Genomic DNA, 22,204 nt, shown 5'->3' with positions numbered 1-22,204 from the left:
TGAGCTGATCCACCCATGTAAACAGTGATTTTCTGATACAGAAAAATACTAAGTGGACAAAGTATATTGATCTTTAATAACAATATCTATCAGTTGAAAACACCAGTCTACTTTCATATATTCTCATGTGGGAACATATATATATATATATATATATATATTATAACAAAATAAATCTATACTGTTTCCATGGTTGTGGTTGATATGGGTCGTACAATCCCATCATCCCATTCTCTGAGTGCTCAAACTTTCTTTGTCCGTTTCAACAAAGAACTGCATGTAGGTTTGAGCAAATACTCAAAAGGCTCTGCCTGAGAAGACCATTAGTTTGAAGCCCCAAAAAAAAAGACAAATAAAATACTCATCTTTTCCATCTTTATACCAGCTGTTAAAGTAAATCATAATAAAGTGTATGTTTCTATTATTATCTTTAGAAATCATAAGCAGTTTCTTTTTTTTTTTTTAACTGTATCTTGGCATTTTGACACAAAATATCCTCTGGGATATTTACACAGGAAAAGATTTAAAAGATTTTCAAGCAACAAAACAAGCTTATATTGTGAGTTGCAACAGAATAAAACCATCCTGAAGAAATGATGGAGAAAGAATTGCATAGCAGATCAGAATATAACTAAACAGGAACTGATCCTTTTTGGTATGGCGCACTTTGATTCGTGACTTTTTTTTTTCACAGATGTACACGAAATGGTGAAGTCCACCTGCCCACAGTAAAGATCAAGTTTGCTTCTGCACTATAATGCTCAACAGTTTAGAAAGCAGGATGTGGACAACGCGTCCTCTCTGCTGTCCTTTAAAAAAACAAAAACAAAAAACGTCTATAGGAGTCTTTTCCAAAAAAAAATTAAAATTAAACTTTGTTTAAAAAGTGCCATTTTGCTACATTTATCAGCTGATCCATGGTTTGCTACTGAACAGTCACAGTCACACACACACACACACACACACACACCAGACGTCACACAGTTTCCTGATTCTATGAGTTTTGGTCACATGGACAATCACACACACACACACACACACACACACACACACACACACACACACACACACACACACACACACACACACACACTCAGCCACATACACACAAACACTTGTGCGGAAACAAAGACGCACACACATACACACAAACACATAAATGATGTGAAAGGAGGAAAAAAAACAAAACAAAAGTGGAAAAACAAAGTTGTGGCCAGCGGGAAAAGTTCCATTTGAAGAGTTTATCTGCTGCGATTGGACATTCCGACTGGTAAAGCTTTGAAAAAGAACAAGCACCATTGGGAAAAGGCCTCATATGTCCTCCGAGGGGGGGAGTTCAGCAGTTTCCGCCTGATTCTGTGCTCCCACAAAAAGCAATAGAGAAATAAATCTACATTCGGACTCGCCTCCGGCTCGTAGTCAGGCAAAGTCATTGAAATGTTTCAGGCTTTATTGCGTCTTTTTTTTTTTTTACCTCTACCTCCGTTGGGCATCGGTGCCTCGTTTTAATCACGGAGTCCGAGGACGCGTAATCTCCCACTCCCATGAGGCCTTTTCTTTGTGTCCATGTGGATACATCCGGGTCCTCACCGTCTCTGCTGGGCATAAACCGGGTACGCTAGCGTCACATTCAGAGAGTCATTGTGCTGGACCAAAGACGTGTGCTGGTAGTGAAGTACGAGTTCTTTTAATGAGCTGTACAGGTTGTACGGCTCGGCGAAGCCATAACCTGAGGGGGTCTTGTTGATGACGCAGTGCTTCACCTCGCCGTCCACACTGCAAAGGAAGGACAATGGTCACAGTCTGTTCTCTGTCTGCAGGCAACAGAAGTGCTCTCCCTGAACTCCTGTTTTTCTAAACCTCCTGCTATTAAAATCTTTATCAACCATGAAAGGTTTCTCGCTGTAATCAATCCTCCTGTTTGTACTGGACATTTAAAAAAAACACCAAACATATTCCAAACTTTAGCTGAAGCTAATATGAGGCTTTGGCAGAGTTAAATAAATCAAGCAGATCTCATTTAAAGTTTGTCATATTAATATAAAATCGCGGGTTGATACGTACACGACGCTGCAGGCATAGCATCCTGCCTTGCTGCTGTCCCGAACCAGGAATGTTCCGTCTCTCTTGCCCTGGAGCAGCCCCTCTGCCTGTAGTCGATTGATGTTGCCCAGTTTCCAGGACCGCTCGTCGTGATGAGGAAGGTCTTCGTCGTCCTCCACCATAGAATATTGACTGGAAAAACAGAAGTGAAGTACACAGGTGTAAAGTTGTGAGCCAGAGGCAAACTGTGTTGTGTTCCAGTTCGTTCGGATTTCAACGACACTCACTCTTCTGTGTTCTCGTTCTTGATTCCGAGCCACTCGTTGAGTTTCTTCTGTCTGACTCCCTTCTGGGTCAACCACCTACGAGACAGAAAACACGTGGACATCAGAAACCAGGGCAGATCCATTTTGATTTCCTCCCGGGGGTCGCGTACTTCCCTCTGGAGGAAAGTTTCAGAACTGGCAGAGGCACCGTTCTGAGCGCTGTACTTACATGAGATACTGGTCTCTGGTCTTGCGGAGCTGGATGAGGTCGGGCTTGATGCTGTTCATCCTCTTGTCGATCTCCCTGTAGTCTGCCGCCTGTTTCTTCAGATCTTCCTCCAGTCGGCGCTTGCTGTCTACGATTTCGCTTATCCTCGATTTCAACTTTTCATAGTTCCCCATGATCCTGAAAACAGCAGCGTTTTGGACACAGTTAATCTTTTTATCTGCTAAACGTTGCCTCTTTTCTGCTCACGTTAAAGTCTGGTGTGTTCTTACCTCTGGATCTCCTTGTCGTTGCCTTCTCTCCTAAACTTCTCGATATACTCTTTGCTGTACCGCTCTTGTGTTTGGCATTGCTCCTCGAAGATCTTTATCGTTTCATTAAAAGCCTCTATCGCCGTCCTTTTCATTTGGATTTCCTGGAACAAGAAGGCACGTGATTTAGTGTACGGTGTTCAAACGTCACAGTAAAATCGCTGATGATATTAACAGACTGTGGGTGGTACTGACTTGCGATGTTCTGGTGTATTCTTCATACAGGCGGTCGTACTCCTTGTTCTTCTCCTGGTACTGCTGGTGGTACTCGCAGAGCTTCCTCCCAACAGCTTCGATGTTGTCTTCTTTCACCACCTGATCCTGAAACACATTCATAATCAGCAAGTGCAAAACGCTGCAGCCAAAGCTTTGGTAAATGTGCTGGTTTAGACTTTGCTAACGTCTTACCTGCTGGTGTTTGGAGACCGGATACAGCAGCTTGACATCTAGCTTGGGGTTATACTGAGCCAGTGACTCATTGCGATAGTGGTTGATGAGCTCAACGACTGAGCTGAAGGTCAGTGGGTCTGAGAAGCCGTACTTTCCATCTCGATGGAAAATTTTGATGAGCTTGTTGTTACCCCCCTTTCCTGTCGACACAAGAAGAGAAAGCAAAACAGAAAAGGTTAAACTAAGTGCTAAAAATAAATCAGAGCACTGATATGATTTCAGACCGAGAGGAGGAAGGAGCTCACCTCAGAGTCAGAGTGTAGTCTCCGTGCATTTTCGTCGAGGCATCTCGCACCAAAAACGTACCGTCTGCGGTGTCCCTCAGTTTCTCATTCACCTCCTCCCTGGAGATGTCCCCCCAGTACCATTCAGCGTCTTGTAGAGCCATGTTGTTGTTCATACCATTGTTAGTCACAGATGTGGGCTTGGGCGGCTTTGGAGGTAGAGCTGTGAGGACGAGAGGGGACGGCGCAGGATGTAAATAAACGTGCTGCAGTGCGATTGGAGCCTGTGTGTGCTCACGTTCACATTAAAGAGTTAAATGCTTCATTTTCTGTCTCGTAGCGATGAATCGAACGAGACTCTGCTAAATCTGACAGAAGCTGTAACGTCTGAATTTATTTAATCCCACATTTAGCACACACACACACACACACACACACACACAGTGGCGCTCTCTCATCCTTTTTCCATTGATTTAACGGGGCTGAGAAAAAAAAAAAACTGCCCCCTCTCCAGCAGAGAGGCAGTAAAGCCGAGGCAGTGGGAGGAGAAATGAAGCGTGAGTCAGGGAGAATGAATTTCATTCAAGAAAAGGGGCTCTCTATAAATACTCCAAGCTGCAAATACAGCCTGTAACCTTAATGTGTTTGTGCACACAAAATGATGCCCGTAATGAACACAGAGCGACGCCACAAACACTTTAAACTACACACACAGAAAATGTTATAATAAAACAGTAGACAGGCTGTGAACTGGTAAATAAAGAGCTGATTTCCCTACGAGCTTTCTCAGGATCACCTTTTCCTGTGGCGTTGCGTCTATGATCCGGATGGAGACAGACTCGCTCGAACCGTGTTCACTGCAGGCATGGATCTATAAAGAGCCTTAAATCTGCAGCGGCTGCTCACAGGCTGACAGCTTCACACTGAAGCTTGCAGAAGCAGAACCACGGTAGCGGGCTATTTTTAACCCACAAATCTGCACTGCCTTTGTTCACTCCCTCCGCATTAACACCCTTTCTGCTGCAGCAGACCCTGCGGGAACTTTGCTCAGCGAGGCTGCGAGCACCATTCACTTCCAAGGTAGCTACAACTGTGACATGGCATAAAATGCAAAGGTTTACAACCTGCAAAATGCAGCCTGGCAGTTCAACCACAACCGCATGGTTTCCGCTGCGCTTCTCAGAACATCTGCCTTCCCACCTGGTCACACTTCATCCCCAGATTGCTAGAAATTTCTCAGTCTTAAAACCAGTCATGTGAACAATCCAGTCTTATCCAGCATTAGCCCACCGACAGCTCCGCACTCACATTTACTGCAATTTACGACTGGCTCTCTCCGAAGAGGCTCAATAAACAGTTTGTTCGTGCGTCCACCTACACACCAATTTGAAAAGCCATTAAGGGCAGCCTGCTCAGTAACGTGTTACATCACTTACCACAGCCAATCACACTGGGTGTCCGTCACCAGCCACTCGTGCATCTTTCATTTCCTGCGAGCGATGAGGTCACTCTGAAAGCCCGTTACCTTCTACCTTCCTGCTTCAATTCTTTACAACACTGCAGCTAAACTGAAAACCGAAATAGCTCATTATTCTCTCTCTCTCTCTCTCTGCAGCATCCGGCACTGCGTCCTAATATGCATCCGTCTTATGAGCCAATGTGCAGCATCTCTCCGCTAGCAGAGGGGAGGAAAAAAGGACCTGCAGCCTGTTCCATGCTTTTCCTCTCCTCTCTCTCTCTCTCTCTCTCTGCTGAGCTCGATCACTCGCTCTCCTGCAGGCTGCTTGGCCCCTCCTCTCTGCGTGTCGTGCAGAGGTTTAGTCCGTCCCACTGCTGGCACTCAGACAAAGCCAGCTCTGCTGCAGCAGCACGTACGCAGCTAAATTATAATGCTTGGCCTGGTCAGTGGCACCCAGAGCTCCAAAATACGCCTGTAATCCCACAGCGTGACACTCGGCATGACAGAGATAGCTCCCTTGATTTCCTGAGTGAAATTAAAATAGACGCAGCTCGGAGTGAAGAAGTAACGAAACTCATCACACTGACTACAAATCAGTGAATCAGGAAATAATGTCAGAGTGTGTTCCCTAATGAACATGCCTGATAAATGGTTCTAATGATTTCTGTAAGGTTTAAAATGCTCGTCACGTACAGTATGACCTGTTGGGGATGTTTTAAGGCCTCTTTGAACTGTAGGACTGAACTGAAAATCTACTCTGAACTCTTAATATTCATCAGCGTGTCTCAGAGCAACGCCGAGCAGCTCATAACTGTACGGCATGAGTAGGGGCCCGGAGCGAAACTGTTTGCGGAAAGCTGTGACTGGAAACTTAAAGAAAACAAAAACCTATTATTCTTGTTCTGTTTTCTGGTTTCTTAAGCTGTGGTATTTTTGTCTCTTATACTACCCATGCAGCCCTTTTCGTTACAGCCTGAAGGCAGAAGGAGCAGAAACGCACTGTTCCACTTTTGTCTGACAGTTAAAAAAAAAAAAAAAAAGAAAGTAAATATAAATAAATAAACAAAGACGCAGAACATTACACTTACGTTGCAAGCTGTGGTGCATGTTTTGGTTAATCAACAATCTCTTCTTTGTCGCTTCACTTTTACTCCCAAAAGGTAAATTAAATCCAACAGAGTTCGGTTCAAGTCCTCCAGTAAAGCTCCATTTCATAGTTCAGGCCACAGATGAAACTGGATGTGGCTTGTTTTAGTTCTTAGACGGCTACGGGTTTTATGTGCTTCTTAATGAAATCCAGGTAATCCCTTCGGCGTGAGGCAGGTGCAAATCGTGACTGTCTAGCTGACTGACTCTCAGTTCCTGCTGTGAGTGTGGTTAAGGGCCGAGTCTCCTCCTCCTCCTCCTCCTCCTCCTCCCTCTCTCTCTCTCTCTCTTTCTCTCTCTCTCTTTCTCTCTCTCTCTCTCCCTCCCTCTCTCTCTCTGAGCTCTGCGAGGCTGAGGCCTGCTCACATGGAGGCAGACAGTTAATGATTAGCAGTAGCTGTTCTGGTGTCAGTGCTGCCTGTTCTGAAAGCAGCCACTCGTGCCAGCCGTGTGTCTGCGTGTCTCTCTCCATCTCTTTGGTCACTCCCTCTCGCCCTCTTTCTCTGTTTGTAAAGGAGGAGGCAGAGGGGGGTGGGGAGGGGGAGGGGGGGTGTTCGGTCTTATGATTAACTTGCAAAGTTTCAAATATTTGCTGAGCTGGGCACTTTGAGGCAGGGACATGTGGAGATCCAGGCCGAGGGAGGACTGACGGGGGGGGGAGAGGAAAGGGAGGGAGGAGAGCGGCCCTAGAAACTGGAAGCAGCCCTCAGTTAACAAGAAGTGCTCTGTGGAGCAGGCCGACTTTCCAGCCAACCAAATCTAAGTGGGCCTTTTGTCGCTTACTTAAAATAGGCACGCAGTAACTGGGAGGAGGCACGCAGACACCCGAACACACACACACACACACGGGTCATTCACAGAAACACATGTACAGAGTGTACATGTGTGTTTACAAAGTGGGCTATTCTTCCTCTCTCTTCTTGTGACCCTGTTATCTGAGCGAGACAGGTGACTGAAACCAGTTTGGCACACCTGAGCTTAATCGTATGTTTGACATGGTCGTGTGTGTCTGAGTGTGTGTGTAAAAAGAACTTGGAGCGTTTTGGTCTTTGAGCGCCTGTCCATCCACCCTTCCATCATTCATCCACCCATCTGTCCCACTGCCATAGTGCTCCCGCAGGTGCAAATTACTGACAGCTGAGAGTGGGCCTTGCACAGGAGCATTATAAATAGCTCTAACAGGTAATAAAAAGTTTAAACAGCCACAGCCAGTCCCGGGCCTCTGGCCCAGCCAACGACAGTCCTTTTAACTAGCACTGTAAAAACATTACTGTGCCACGCAACGCGCTGCACTCACACCACCAGACCGGCTTCATCTGTGCAGACCACCGCTGCAAACAGGCATGAAAAACTGACTTTGTGCAGTTCTGCATTTGACATATTACCAGTCAGAATGTCAAACAAGATTTTATCAATAGGTTTCGTTTTCTGTCTTCGTTCCTCTGCGGTCAAACGGCATGCCAAATGGAAATTATCATGTTCAAGATGCTCGGTTTTCAGCTAAATTCAAAAGCCACACAGACACAAAAATCAACACTGTGACAACAACATTGTCACAGTACAACACAAAGTTGTACTATGCAAACCAGAAAAAATTATATGGGAACCTTGTACATTACTGTACCATGTCATTAATTTACTTATGATAAAATGTGTAAGCTCAGAAGCAGAAGCAGACATCCCCTGTTCTGCAATACAGAAAGTCAGGAATCTGTATCTACTTATCTGCACATGATAAATCAGCCCGAACATGCCTTTACCCAACAATGCCAGTAGTCTACCACAACAGTGCAGCATGTGGCCCCTCCACAACTGCAGCAGTTGCAAGTCTCAACACCTCTCTTCAAGCTATTAATAGTTCAGGTCTCGGGGCGTTCAGTTAACATTCTGCAGCAGTTTGGTCCTTGACGACCATGCATCCAATAATAAATGCAGCACAAATCCCCGACCAGACAGCAGCAGACAGGCTTGCATTTTGTAAAAAATTTAATAACCCACAGGACTTAGAAATGAAATTTTAACTACCTGGAGCAGCCTGGCTTTCACTCCACTCACTCGTCACCAGAACTTCAATGATCTTGATGTGAGTATCCAGGCTGGGTTCACAACTGTAGGAGGGTGGAATAAAAAAAAAAGATAGGTTAAATCAAGTCAGTGTTTTACCGCCCAGGTGACCGTCTCTGCTTCTCTGTGCTGGTTTCAGTCTGATGGTAATTCAGGCTTAGCTACTTTAATTGTGCAGCACAGCTGGTAAGTAGAAAAGCTCCAACCTATATCCGTGTACAGCTAAAACCCAAGAGTGCCTGACAGACTGTGCTCTCTGTGTGCATGCGTGCGTGTGTGTGTGTTTGCCTGAATGTGAGTGTCTGCAACAGCAGCCTGTTTGAGTTTGTATGTCTCAGTGTTGCATGACTGAGCCTACACTCTTGTCTGTCTGCTGTCTGAGAGTCTGACGGTGACAGACCGGGGTATGCAGCAGCGAGGCACGATCTCGCTGCTCTGACACCCACCTGGTTGCTTGCTGTCTGAAAAACACGGGGCTGAAGATCTCGCCCAGGGCTCTAGCAGAGAGCAGGTTCTTGGAGCCGTTCTGACACACTCTAGCAAAATGCCTTAGCAGACACAGGAGAGTTAGCCAGTATTGGGGAGGCAGGCTCGGGGTGCTGGCAATGCGACGTAGCAGCTGGGCACATTCCTCGGGGTTCACCACCTCTGTTGAGAACAGATGAGAACGGCCGAGAGGTCAGCAAGACAGATGTGAAAAACCGATCCTGCGTTAAACCCTGCCTAAGTTGAAGGGGAGCATTAACTGAGAGCTGTTTCTTTAAACAGCGAGGATGGAAAAAAGCATCATGTGCAGTTAGGTTTGAAAACCACAGACAGATTGTGTGGTTGACAATAAGCGTAAGGTACACTGGCAGGTGATTGGCTGCTCTGAGATGCTAGAGATAAACTCTCAGGCTTGTTTTAGTTCCTATTAACCACAGATATCCTGTTTCTGGCCATGTGACGGCAAGAGAATGCAGAGCTACAGAACAGAGTGTGGTGTGAGAATTTTATCTGTGCTCGCTCCAGAGACAGCAAGACAGACAGACGAGGGACAGAGAAAAAGACAAAATACACTGATTATGTATTGTTTGTTACACTGAAGGAAAAAAAATGAATAAAAGAAATGAAAAGACAAAAAAAAGAGAGAATAAAAAAAGAAAAGTCCTCTTTGAAGGGCAAAGGGCACTGATGAGGTCTTGTGGTTTTCAGTTCAAAGTACTGAATGTTCAAATAGCAGGCCAGGGGAACATTACGTCAGCACCTGTTTCAGGCCAACTGTGCAGTACAGAAATGATCGTTGAATCTGCGCTGGCGTTGCCTGTTCTCACCTTTGGCAGTGAGGACCATCTGAGCATATATCGCAGTGGGGATGACGGGCTGCGGGAGATCCTGCAGGTACCTGCGCAGTCCATCGCACAGGACCGCAAGTTCCAACTGATCCAGGTCTGCCGAGGGAGGATCTGAAGTGCAAAGCAACACACACACACAGACGGGGTTAAACAACACACTCATTCCTGCACAGTGAAATCTTTAATTACAGGTTCAGGTATAATGTGCTGAACTATATGATGCAATAAAGCCTTCACAAACCATGGCTCTCTCTGTTCTTTATAACCCACGGTTTATGCACACACACAGATCTCTTTACGTCACATATGGCACATGTAGTTCTCTTCAGCATCACGCTTTGTGCCGATCTTTTTTTTTTTTTGTCAGTTACACTTCCTCTTTTCTGTATTTGTCTCTCTCTACTCAACTATTGGAAACTTTCAGACTTCACAGAGGCTGATTAAAGGGGTGATCAAAAAAAAGAAAAAACTACTTACCACAATCAAAATACTGCCTGACCTCAAGTCCAGCACCAGCAGTAAATGTTCGATATAAAGTAGGGTTATCCAGACCTGCAGATAAACAGCACAACAACAATCACTACATCTGACCAAACTAACACCTTTTGGTTCCTGAGGTTCTATGTAACAGGTCACGTAAGTGCAGCCAAACGTGGCTGTAAAGAGGCGGTTAATTTTCCCATGATGCACAAGTGCTGTAGCATCTGAAGGTGAGTAACTTTAGGTTTCCCTGGTCAAGCTCACCTTTCCTCTCAATAGTTTCCAGCAGTCTGGCCAGCATGGGCGGAGCGGTCTCTGGAAGGGAGAACTGCTCTGTCAAGTCCAGCAGACAGAAGCCTGAAGGAGAGAACAACAGATCGTGATCGAAAGGAGGTTTTTCAATATGTGGCCTATTGGAAATAAGTTGCCAAACCCGCCCGGTGTGAGTGGACTGAAAATTTAAATTAAAGCACGACAGCAGCATAAATGTACAAAAATAAAACTGTCAGTCAAACCCGTTATTGGTGTAAATCCAGTACCACTGTCGGTGATTAGCAGTAGCACTGCATTGAACATACGACTTCAGATTATTTACTAGATTTATCTGTTAACTCTTTAATCTTTCAAATTTTTTAAAATGGTGAAAATGCCCATCACAGTTCCTAAAGCTCAAGGTGACGCCTTCAAATAATACATTTTTTATGACAAGCAACACACACACAAAACCTCTGTATTTTAAAATACCCTTAGATAGGCGACTGAATACTGACTGAAGATTAACTCGTATTCTTCATGATAGATTTCATTCATCGCTGCAGCAGAAAATTCACGCAGCGGAAGTATAAACACGAGTGGTTTAACGCTCACATGCAAAATGTATAAATATCTTCCACGGTATTGAAATACAGAAGAGCTTTGACTGAGAGGCTGTTAAATTTAGACAAAATGAGACAACGTACTGTCTGAGCCTTTTGGCTGTTTTGAAAACACAATGGCTGCAGGGGGATTTCACTTGGCCTATTTCTCTCTGAGGTGACGATGAATGGGTTTATTCTGTGTAGAATTTAGGTGATTTCTCAGTCATACCAGCAAATACATGGGAACAGATTTTAAGCACAAATAGAAAGTAAAAGTAACCCATACAGAAATTAAATGGGCTGCTTTTCCAGTAAATCTAATCCCCTTTGTCAGCCATCAGAAGTTCTGATGTTTAAGTGAAATTAAAATGGTGAGGGCCGCGCTTCATCTGAACCAGCAATGGTCAATTAGGCTCATGACTTATGAACTACTTTGAGCTTCAAAGGAAACAGGTCCAAGACCAAAGCGCTGCCTTCAAAAGTAAAAGGTGAGTATTTACAACAGACTGATTCAAAAAAAAAAAAGGAGGTGCTGAGCACTAAAGTTAGGGTTTGGTGGACCAGGGAACTAAGCAAATACCCTGTGATATGAGGTAAGCCAGGTCCAAGTTTTTTCCTCATTTCTCCTTTAGAACTTTGTACCCAGGTGTGGACATGAAAGGATGAAGGGGCTGGCGAGGACTTTATTTGGATTTGCAAAGGCACATTTTGAAAGGGCACTTCTCTGAAAGGCTCGACTGTTCACCACCAAGTCTGCAGATTCAAAATGCTGATGAATAGAACCCTTTCTCGTGACCATATTTTTCTTCCTTTCTACCTTAAAAATTATCACTTTTTTTTTTTTATTCACGCAATAAAATGTCCAACTAGCGGTCCCACTGATGCACGCATGCTAGTCATTACCGCAGACCTACACTCTCCCACTAAAGAATGTACAATCGGGCAAATAATGAACCATTTCATCCAATTCCACATCCTCTCTGGCCAGCGCAGCACACAGGCTGGCATGTTGCGTGTGAAGAAACTGGATTACCAAAGTCCTTCTAACCACAGAACACACAGAACTCCATGTAGGACAACTGGTCATCTGGAAGACATTATTGGAACTGCAAAGCAGGAGGGGGGTTTTCTCAGAAGCAGTGAACTCTGAGATAGAACACCAAAGTTTCCCTAAATAGAGATCGAGACACGCAGTGCTGCCATCGCACACCTTGGAAGTGTAACCTTTCTCCCAGACAAGATATCCAACACGGCTGCCGTTCGGCAGCCAACCTTTTTCTGAGAAACTCTATGCACAAACCTGAAGCTAAATTTAAACCCATCTGCCCACTCTTCGTAACTATAAAAATTACCCCAGAGCTAAATCCCACGGTGGGCTTGTTTTAATAAAGGCAACATTTATGACAAACAAAAGACTGGATGAGATGTTTTTAAAATAGCCTTTTGTTGATTATGAACGCTTTTAAACAACAGACAACAAAAAACAAAAACATAATAAAAGCATCTGCTTGGATTTCTCAAACAGCTTGGTGATAACTCCTAAAACAAGAAGATTCTTCGAAGTGATCCAAAGGCTTATGTGACACAGTGTAGGCTGGAGATAGAGTTGCTTCTTGGTACTGTCGACGATGTGATAGTTTCAGCGCCGATGGAATTGTATCAAGTAGCCGACAAAATATGGCAGAAATGTTTCAGGCTATCAGCGATGATTTCTGAGATGCCTTGGCACGAGATCAAATGATCTACATGCCCCCACCGGCCACATCTTACAACCCATATAAATACACACAAATTACCAAATTTAGAAGCATTTGCTTTGTTCATTTAAGTAATGACAATAGTATTGGCAAATTCTAGCTTTTACTGCTGTCGAGAAAACAGGTGTAGCTGATTTTTACCATATGCTTTATAATAGTTTGCTAACAAATTAAAAACAGTGCCAGAAACATACTAAATAGTCCTCTTTGATTTACTGCAGTGTTACTACTGTTGTTTTGCTTTGTCTGGAGCAGCTGAGGGGCTACACACACATCATGAGACGGTTCAGATTTTCTATGGAAGCTGGTTTCTGTGGCAATTTGGGAAAGGAAAGTGAGGAGACAGGGGCCCCTTGGGCATGCCTCTACAAGCCTGCATGTTTGGCAGACTCTTCTCATGATATCCAGAAAGGCCTCAGCCAGTCAGTAGACAGTCAACCACAGGCCGAGGAAGTCGATGCAGCTGCCACTGGTGCTGCTGTGGTGTGGGAGACAATCTCTCCGGCTCAAAACGGTATGTCTAAACCGAACGAACTGCAGACTGTGGGCAGGACAGGGCTGGGGCACCACCACGGGCGTACTAAAGATAGCACACACTTAGGTTAAATTTAGCAGGCCCACTCAAGTAACCAGCATTTTCAGGTTGTACCATTTCTTCTTGTCTGAAAAAGGTCTAGCCAGTAAAAGTTGATAACCTTACAGAAAGCACATCACACCACACGTGACAGCACATTATTGAGCAATGACTAAAAATTATAATACAAAAAAAAGCAAGTAGACAGTTTGTGCAGTGTCATTTCTGGAAAAGGCTGCAAGTGATGGACTAAAAGTAAAACATTACTCAGACATTTAACGGTAAAATATACGAAACAGGGCTGAGTTGTTATTCATATGTTTGTATGGGGGGCACTAACATGCTTTAACATGCCTGTGCTTTAAGTCAGTGAATGATGCAGCTCTAAGCTGAAGCGAGCAGAAAAGGGCAGGCAATGTCTCCTCCTGCAGGACGGAAGATGCGGTGCAAAGGCGAAGCAACAGCCAATGGGGAGACTGTTGCTACAGCTTGACAATTAACCCTATAAAGAGCAGAGCTCTCACTAAATCACAAGTAACCAGTTTTGTGATGTGCAGCTGAATCTGAATTTTTTTTTTTTGTGTGAATTTACAGAGCACCTCTCTCAGAAATGATAAAACCTCTTTTCATTAAAATAAAATGAAACTTCAGAGAGATAAGTGACCAGAGCACACGTCATGTCTGTCAGCTTGGGTCCGTGAGCACAGACTGATAATGCTTTCACACATGCACTGCAAACCCTGAACTTACCTAGACATTACCCAGAGGATCCATATGTATGAACACAAATGTCCATATCAGTTGGACCAGACATTAAATGGACTTTACCCTGCCAAAAAACCTGTCCTTTGTTGCACAATATCTGTCATACAGTAATGACACAGGACTATATGTGGTTGTGCAACTTTTCATGACATGTAACTATACTGAAGTTCTCCACTGTTACTCTGATATACTGGATTTACTTTGGATTTCAAACCCATACTGGTCTGTGAATCTGATGCGGATGAGGTTCAAGATACGTAAAATTATACAAGGTACAAGAAATGAAGTAACTGATTGTTGTTTTAATAGAACTGAGTTCTAGGCTGAAGGTAAGCGAAGCCTTTAGAAGAGCCTATGATCCATCTTGATCAGAGCATTATGTAACACCACACCTCCACAGCACGAGGCCTGCACAAAAAAAACGATCTACACCAGCTAGTCCACCTTGTCTCCCTCCCTCGCTTAATAAATCACATATTTGAAATTCCTTTTCTGTTCCCCTTGACTTTGTGCTCGTCTCTAATCTCACCTCTGTCTTATTGTACTGCTTCTCTGAGTCTATCAGTCTGTCTCCCTCTGCCTTATTCTCTCTCTCTTTCTTAATCCTGCCAGCAGACATGCTCTGACTCCAGTAAAGAAGATTTGCCAATACAGACTTTGGTCTCTGCACACAGTCAAGTAATGAAACAGTTATGAACGCTCTCATGCAGACAATTCCATACAAATCTTATGGATTTATGTGCTAATGCAGTTTAGTGGAAAAAAACAAATTACACTGTTGGGTTTATTGAGCCCTTAAATTATGTTACTTCTCTTCTTTCTCTGGCACATCATTGAACTGCAGGATATTTTAAAATGGACATATTAACAGCAGTTATAATTTGAGGGTCTTAGTTATGATGTCAGTAGCAGTGGGCTCAGGGGAAAAGAAAAAAGAAAGTTGCTAACACTGAGAGAGAACCACAGAAAAGCTAATAAGGAAGCCCACATGTTCTAAAAGTTAAAGAAGTCTCGGGGAAATAAACATGGGGATGACAAAAACATTTAATAAACAATCCTCTGTGACACAGCTCAAAGCTGGAAACTATGACAAGCCAAAAATATATTTAAATCCAGCTTGAGTCTGACGTTAGCAGGCAGCGGATTTGACGCTGCCGCTCTCCCCACCCCCAGCTAATGACGCCAACATCACAGGCCGATACTTAGCAGATAAAATAAACAGAAGTGACGATTTTTTAAACCCACAGCAGAACTTTTATATCTGGTAATAACAACAATCTACCAATTCAAGAAATCAAACAAACCTAAACTATGTAAAATTAGCCAGATACCAGCAGCATGTACACTGATAACAATGACCGTGTAAAACAGCGATCGTTGGGGTCCCATTCAGTGTGCAACCATTTATTGTCCAGTTGCATTGTGCACCAAGTTACTGCAATCAGCACTTAGCACAATACTGATTCATCACAAAGCTACAAATCAGTCTACCATGCAGTCTGTGCGCACGCCTCCACCAAAGAAGTGCCAACACATTCCTGGCCCCAGCTGCCTTTAGTTCCACAGAGGAACACTATATCAGAGCTAACTATCGAGTTATATAAAACTTCTGATCTGTTCCTTCTGCCACTGACTGGGATGGATTCGGTGATCTGTGACCGTCCATTCTGAAAAGAAACTGTGATATATAACAATTTGAAACCAAAACCAAAGTTGGTGCATGTCCAATTTAAGGGAAAAGTGAAGTCTTAGCGGAGAAAAATCCACAGCAGTGACAGAAAGACTGTTCAATACAGCAGATGTTAGCCTGAGTACTAAAGAGGCCCAGCGAAGGAGAGCCACATTATCTCAATCTCCAGCTATGCAGAGTACTCTCCCTGCAACTGCCTCCTTTGTATAGCCTGCACTCTTCCTTCCAGTAGCTCCTTTTAAAATGTCTATCTTTCATACACATGAAGTCAACTGCTTCAACCCAGATGTTCCATGTAGTCTGCTACGTCATAAATCCAAACACACTGGTAACGAAAAAGAATCTGCTTTTTAAATATACTGATGTCATATTTAATAGAAAGCTACAGAAGATTTAAAGACTGTGATTTTTTTTTCTCCAAATAATCATCTGCAATTTCACATCTTTGTTAGTAGTGTAATGCAGTGCAGCTAGCTACACCACAACATACTGATAAGCCTCAGACAAGCGAGCGCCGATAGCCCGATGGCATCAAATATTTCCTTAAACAAGACTCAGCATGTAGGCTGAACCCTGTGAGAGCATGTAGAGTAACAACCAGCTATTCACATTTTTTATCTCTAACATGTGGAAGAATGTTCACTCAGACTGTTGGAAGATAAAGGGCAATTATACACACACACGCACACAAAAACAGTGAACACGGAGAACTGCAAACACTTTACATTTAACTATTTAGAGCCACCACCACCCATCGCTGAACTTCACTATGGTTAACAATTGGCTAAAGTGTTGACACGATGCTCACAAACTGCAAGAAGCAGCTTGCTTAGTTTGCACCACAATGACTCAGACAATTTCTTCTTATTCAACACATTTGCCTGAACTGGTGGCATGCATCGACTATGTTAAGAAACACACTGTATTACACTTATTTGTCAGGATGAAATTCAACTTCTTGAAATTATTTCCCATTTCTGAATTTCGTTCTTTGTTACTTTGATAAAACAAACGTACTATACATCTGTTTTACATCAGTGTAAAACCTACGAATGGTGCTTAAAGGGTGAGATGGAAGAATTACAATTTTTTAAATCTAGTCTGCATTTCTGTATGAACTCAACCAAACTGAGCTATAATCTGAAGTTAGTGTGACTTCGTTCTTTGGGTTTCAATCTTTTGAGTTCCTTTTTCTAGGTGGGCCCAAACACATGTATATTCTCTCAACTGAGAGGCCCAGAAAAGGAGCAACACTTTAATGTTTATTAAAAAAAAAAAGGCTGAGAGCTGGAATGAGGCGGAATAGTTTCCCAGCCCGGCCCTCTTCTCTTTCTCTCTTACCCTCTCCACATCTGCTGCACTCATGTAAACCCCTGTGGCTCAGAGAGGAGAGGCCCCTTTCCAAACCTCCATTCTCCACCTCTTTTCCCCCTGCCAGAGCTGACTGTAGGAGCTATCAAAACATTAAAAAAAAGAGGAGGAGGAGGAGGAAAAAAAAGCAGAGGAGTAGGAGGAAGGGAGTGAAATCCCTTGGTGGTGCGCAATAAATCACAAACACTCTGGGAGCAACAAGACCCTGCCTCCATCACAGAGCCCTCAGCCCCTCTTCAAAGCCCCCTTGAGCATGCAGAGCCCAAGTTCCTCCCAAACCCCCCCCCCCCTCCCCCCCCCCCTCATTCCTGCTTCAGCCCCTCTGCCAAGCCCCCAGCTTCACTCAAGTCCTGATCCTTTTGCACACTATCCCGTGCGCCGACCCTTTAGCTAGCTCAGGGGCTCTCTCTCCCCTGCCCACAACCCCAGGGCCCCTTCTCCTCCCCCCACGTCTCCCACAGCCCAGGACACAGAGACTTTTCTTCTCCCGGTGCTACATTCACACTCGCTCCAGGCTCAGCGCTGCCACTCAATCACGACACAGCCATTCAACACATGCCCCCTTCATACAGCTCCTCGTTCAACCAGCAAACCACAGCAAAGAATTTCACAAACTTACCACAAAGGGCAGAAACTAGAAACCTGGCAACTACAGCTGCTCTTTAGGTGAGCAGAAAGCTATAAGCGCACATTCATGCAAGCCACCGTGTTTTAAAAAAGATGCTAGTTTTAATTGCAGTTCTTAGGCCTGGCCTTCAACTGTAACTGCCCTAAGGCAATATTTTTATTATTGCACATAGATATCACATAAAACACGCTGACTGTTTGCCATTGTACTCAAAGTCAAATAAAAGACTGATTTAATCTCGTATCTGCTCCAGAGATCGATCAGATGTACTTAGCCAAGCTTTGCACTAAAAGGGAGGAACGCTGCTCGTCTAAGTTTGTCAAAACTGCAAATAAACGCTTCTAATCGCTCCACAGCACTTTTGATGCACGCTGTATTTTGTTTAATATGAATACAAACAGGGAAGTCAAAATGAGACATTCTGGTTTTAGGAGCTACAGTATCGCCTGACCAACAACCACTGGAAGTTAATCGTAACCCTGTTCGGAACAAAACTCAGGTGACCTGAAAATGTGAATAAGTAGCTTGCCAGCTAACGCACTACGATAAGTAAGTAAGACAATTTTAAAAATGCAGGAAATCGTTTTCATTTTTTATATTTTCAGTTTTCATGGAGCCAGCCTCGCTGTTGCCCTCGGGCTTTCAGAAGAGCAATTTGCCTTAATCACCCACGTATAGTCATCTAATCATCTGTCTCAACACTGATAAGGGAATATAATTCCCTTAAGATGCGGCTTTGTGGGGAGACACAGATGATATCCACTAACATATGGCTGGCACAAGATGCTTTAGTGTACTATAGCCTGGATGCTTGCCAGTGCCATTGTCCTCTGGGACTGAGCCTGGTTCATGTTCAGTGCAGCTGCACGGCACTGGACAGATACTGGTTCTCAAAGCCTGCAACTGTTGTGCTAAATCAGCATCTTTCTCACAATTTATTAACCTGAATCCAGATTCGATTTCTGCGTCACAGCTGTGAAATTATGGATCTAGTTTACAACAGATGAGCACACCGACAACAACCACAACGACACTAAAACTGTAGTGGCTAAAACTCTTACAGAATCTAGAGTAAACTGAATATTTAGAATATCTTATAGTTTTGACGAAAAAATGTGATCATTGGCTCTGAGAACTTGTGATGTGCATTTTTCACTATTTACCAAACACGTCATTAACAAAATAACTATCAGATTATTCAATAATTAAAATAATTGTTAGCTGTAGTCCTCTTTACTGTACGAGTCTGTGGTCTGGTGTTAAACTCACCTTGCTCTGAGTCAGAGTCTGCCTCCGTCTTGAAGGAGCCTGGAGCTACAGGTAAGGGTCTGAGGGGCCTCGGCTTGGGCGTGGGGGGAGAGATCCATTTCTTTCCGATGTACTCGACATATGTCCCAGGGAAGTCCCCCTTTTCCTGAGTGGTTTCATTGAAGCCTGGCAGCCATCCAATTTCGTCTGGCCTCTGTTCCAGTCCATCAGTGTACCCCAGAGCCACCAGAGCTCCTTTGCTTACCAACAGTACGTCCCCCACATGCAGATCAATGTCCTCCTCCCTCTCCTTCTTGTAGTCATAAAGCGCTCTGTACTGATATCCTTCGGCACTCATTTTTGATCACTTCGCGTCGTCAGGGTGTTCTTTATAAGATGAGCACCAACCAGCAAAGTTACTTTTCAGGGTTCTGATTATGTGTGTAGTCCAGGTATGTGTAGTCCAACAATACTTTAGTGTTCAACAGTTCTCTAGAGACAGTATCTAGCTTGTCTTCATTCTTTCACAGTTCCTGTCTTTTCTGAATGATTTGCAGTTCTCCTGGCGTGCTGCCTCACAGTATGTACCCATCAGTAAATGGCCTGCAGCTGTGATCTTGAGAATGCTATCCAGACCTGTAAGATGAGACGAGATAAGACGATTCTTACAGAGAGGAATAAATAGTCCAACGCGTGGCTTCACTTCACGAGGAAAGACGATGATGGCGACATTAATGCAACAAAACTTTACGTGTGTACGAGCCTGTTTTTGTGCACTTATACATAAACTATGCAGGCTTAGAATAGCTTGTGTTCAGACGCAAAGATAAAAACTGTTCCACAGATGCTGAAAACCTGGGTAGGCCTGCCTTCTTTGAACCCCCCCCCCCCCCCCCCAACACACACACACACAGAGAAAACTCACCAGGAATCGCTAAGAGGGTCAATAAAGAAATAGACCAATAACCAGAATTGATAATGGCGCTGGTATCAATAAAATCATCCCAATTCCCCCACAATTAATACTGTGTACCTTAACTCAGTTATTTACAGAGTGCATACACAATGATCACACTTTATTCAACTTACTCCAACTTTTATCATTACTTTGTACTAACTTTGTTAATCCACGCCACAGGCCAAGTTTGTGGGATATCATATTTGCTTTTAATAAAGAGGCGTTGGTAGTGTGTTTAATTAACTGTAATGTCAGCCACTTAATTAAATAACTTGATTATCTACGTTAGTTCACAGTCCCACTGTACTACTATTTCTGTTGGGGAAATTCTTATCAACAGCAAAATGAGTCTCACAAATGCAAACAAGCTATTGATACAGATCTCAACACTCTTTAGATGTTTTTTTTAAATAGCGACAATTACACATAACAGTTCCTGGCACCCTGGGTCGACTGCAGTGCTGCTCAGCCAACATATGGTTGCTAACATTAGCATTATCCGTGACAACTTAAATTCACAGCGCTGTCACTTAAACTACACAGCTACCTCCCGGGTGTGTTAAACATTCCCAAAATATGTGTTGGCAGCAAACTTGTGGAGTTGGAAAACATTTACATGGTTGCAAGTTGCACGACTTTTGGAGAGTCCAAGGCAGTAACGTTAGCAGTGTCTGAAAAGATGTCGAGGGAGCAGACTAGTTAGCTAAGTTAGCAGCTAGCTAACACTACCGACTGGGGTTGATTAGCTATCGGATGGAAGTAATTACGACAAGAACTGATTAAAGATTGCTACTGAAGTTAAAAAAAGGAGCAAACCACCGAGAATAAGTCCTAACAGTAGTTATAGAACAAAAGGAGGAAAAAGGGATTTGCAAGTTGGAAAAGACCACAAGCTAACACAGTGGTAAAAAGTAACCAAAGTTAAACCTAACTACCTTCAGGAACATGTACCTCTCCTAACAAGCAGCGTCTTAAATCATCTTTTCACCTTTTAACAAAGTGGCGTACATGTTAGCATTTGCGACCCTGGAACAGCCAAGTTACATACCGAGTCTGCACGGATCCACTGGCAAATCCAACGGCTCCTCTTCGCTCCACACTGAAACACTTCCGTCAAACTTCACAGTTACGGCGTACTATCAATAAAATGCAACCCTAAACGGATCCTTTATCGGTACGGCTAAAAACAAATATCCGCCACTTGGGTTTAAATCCGCTTTAACGAGTAGTACAAACTATTACAAGCTACAGCCACTCGACATAACGGCACGGCTTCCCCGTCCCGAACAAACGCTCCCTTGAACGTCGACTCGCCACTGCGGCCAGCAAAGGGGGCCAAGACAAAAGCACGGCCGCACATTGGTCCGTGCTCCTGTCAATCATGAACATCACACAACCTGACCAATCAGGCTCGCGCCAGCGGTGGAGACTCCCCCTTCCATGTCCTCTCGCACGCAACACGAAACACCGATGGAAATTACATAACTTCTGCACGCAGCCCTCATGTTAAACAAAGTCCGTTTGGTTTTTATAACCAGTGACTGCTTTCATATTTCACGGGGATTATTTTCAAAGCATTATCATACAAAATATTAAAGGCCTTGTAAAGATATCCGTTTAAACTATGTGTGAAAAGCTAGACAAGTACTCCAGGGGATTTAAGAACATAAAAAAACCTACTGCAGAATATTCATTTGTTTTCTAGTTCCACACTCTTCTGAGAGATACAATTGGCATATTACATTATGTGTTCAGACAGATCATATCCAGAACAAAAGAGGTTTTGTGCTATTTCAGGAAACAGGCATTACAGCGCATAATCATGTTTATTCAATCCACAGTTCTCACTTTTTTTTCCCAAGAAATCATTGCATGTACTCAGTTAGGAAGGTCCCAGAATCTTACCGAGTCACCATCTGAGGCGCATGACTATGAATGTGGGTGGCCTAATTATGGTAGGGAAAGAGGGCTGGCTTGCAGAAATCCCCTATCAAGTATAAACCCTACTGTCCCGGCTGTGCTAAAAGAGGCAATAAGCAGCTTTGTACAAGGGTAGGCCCCTTCAAGTGTTCCGCTGTCACATAGGCATCAGTTGCCATCACACTGAGAAAAGAGGAAGGAGCACAGAGAACAGAAGAGTTGGAGGTGTTGAAATCAGCAGTGACTAGGAACTTCAAACTGCTTCTGTGGTGCATTGAGAAACTTAGACAAAATGCACTTTTGACGTCTTTCTTTGAGTCATTTTTTTTGCAAAATAAATACATTTTTAAAATGCAATAATTTTGCAATTTACTTTCATCACAGTGATCACAGAGTGTACCCTTGACTGCATTTCTTTCTGTCATTACTCCAC

At 43.7% G+C, this 22,204-nt stretch overlaps 1 protein-coding gene across 1 annotated transcript; it reads right to left on the bottom strand.

Annotated features, from left to right (window-relative positions):
• Positions 1-429: 429 nt before the first annotated feature.
• On the bottom strand, positions 430-21,151 carry pik3r1 (phosphoinositide-3-kinase, regulatory subunit 1 (alpha)). Its single transcript, XM_041058282.1, is given in 15 exon segments — positions 430-1,776; positions 2,065-2,235; positions 2,331-2,405; positions 2,539-2,715; positions 2,808-2,950; positions 3,042-3,167; positions 3,255-3,431; positions 3,538-3,743; positions 8,151-8,233; positions 8,636-8,837; positions 9,503-9,634; positions 10,001-10,075; positions 10,268-10,360; positions 18,915-19,529; positions 20,900-21,151. Coding segments are annotated over 14 exon segments (2,187 nt in total). The 5' UTR covers positions 19,252-19,529; positions 20,900-21,151; the 3' UTR covers positions 430-1,586.
• Between the last annotated feature and the right edge of the window lie 1,053 nt (positions 21,152-22,204).

The sequence above is a fragment of the Toxotes jaculatrix genome, chromosome 16 (assembly GCF_017976425.1).
Source record: "Toxotes jaculatrix isolate fToxJac2 chromosome 16, fToxJac2.pri, whole genome shotgun sequence".
NCBI lineage: Eukaryota > Metazoa > Chordata > Actinopteri > Toxotidae > Toxotes > Toxotes jaculatrix.
The sequence above is the reverse complement of the archived record's forward strand: the minus strand, read 5'-3'. Positions and strand labels throughout refer to the sequence as shown.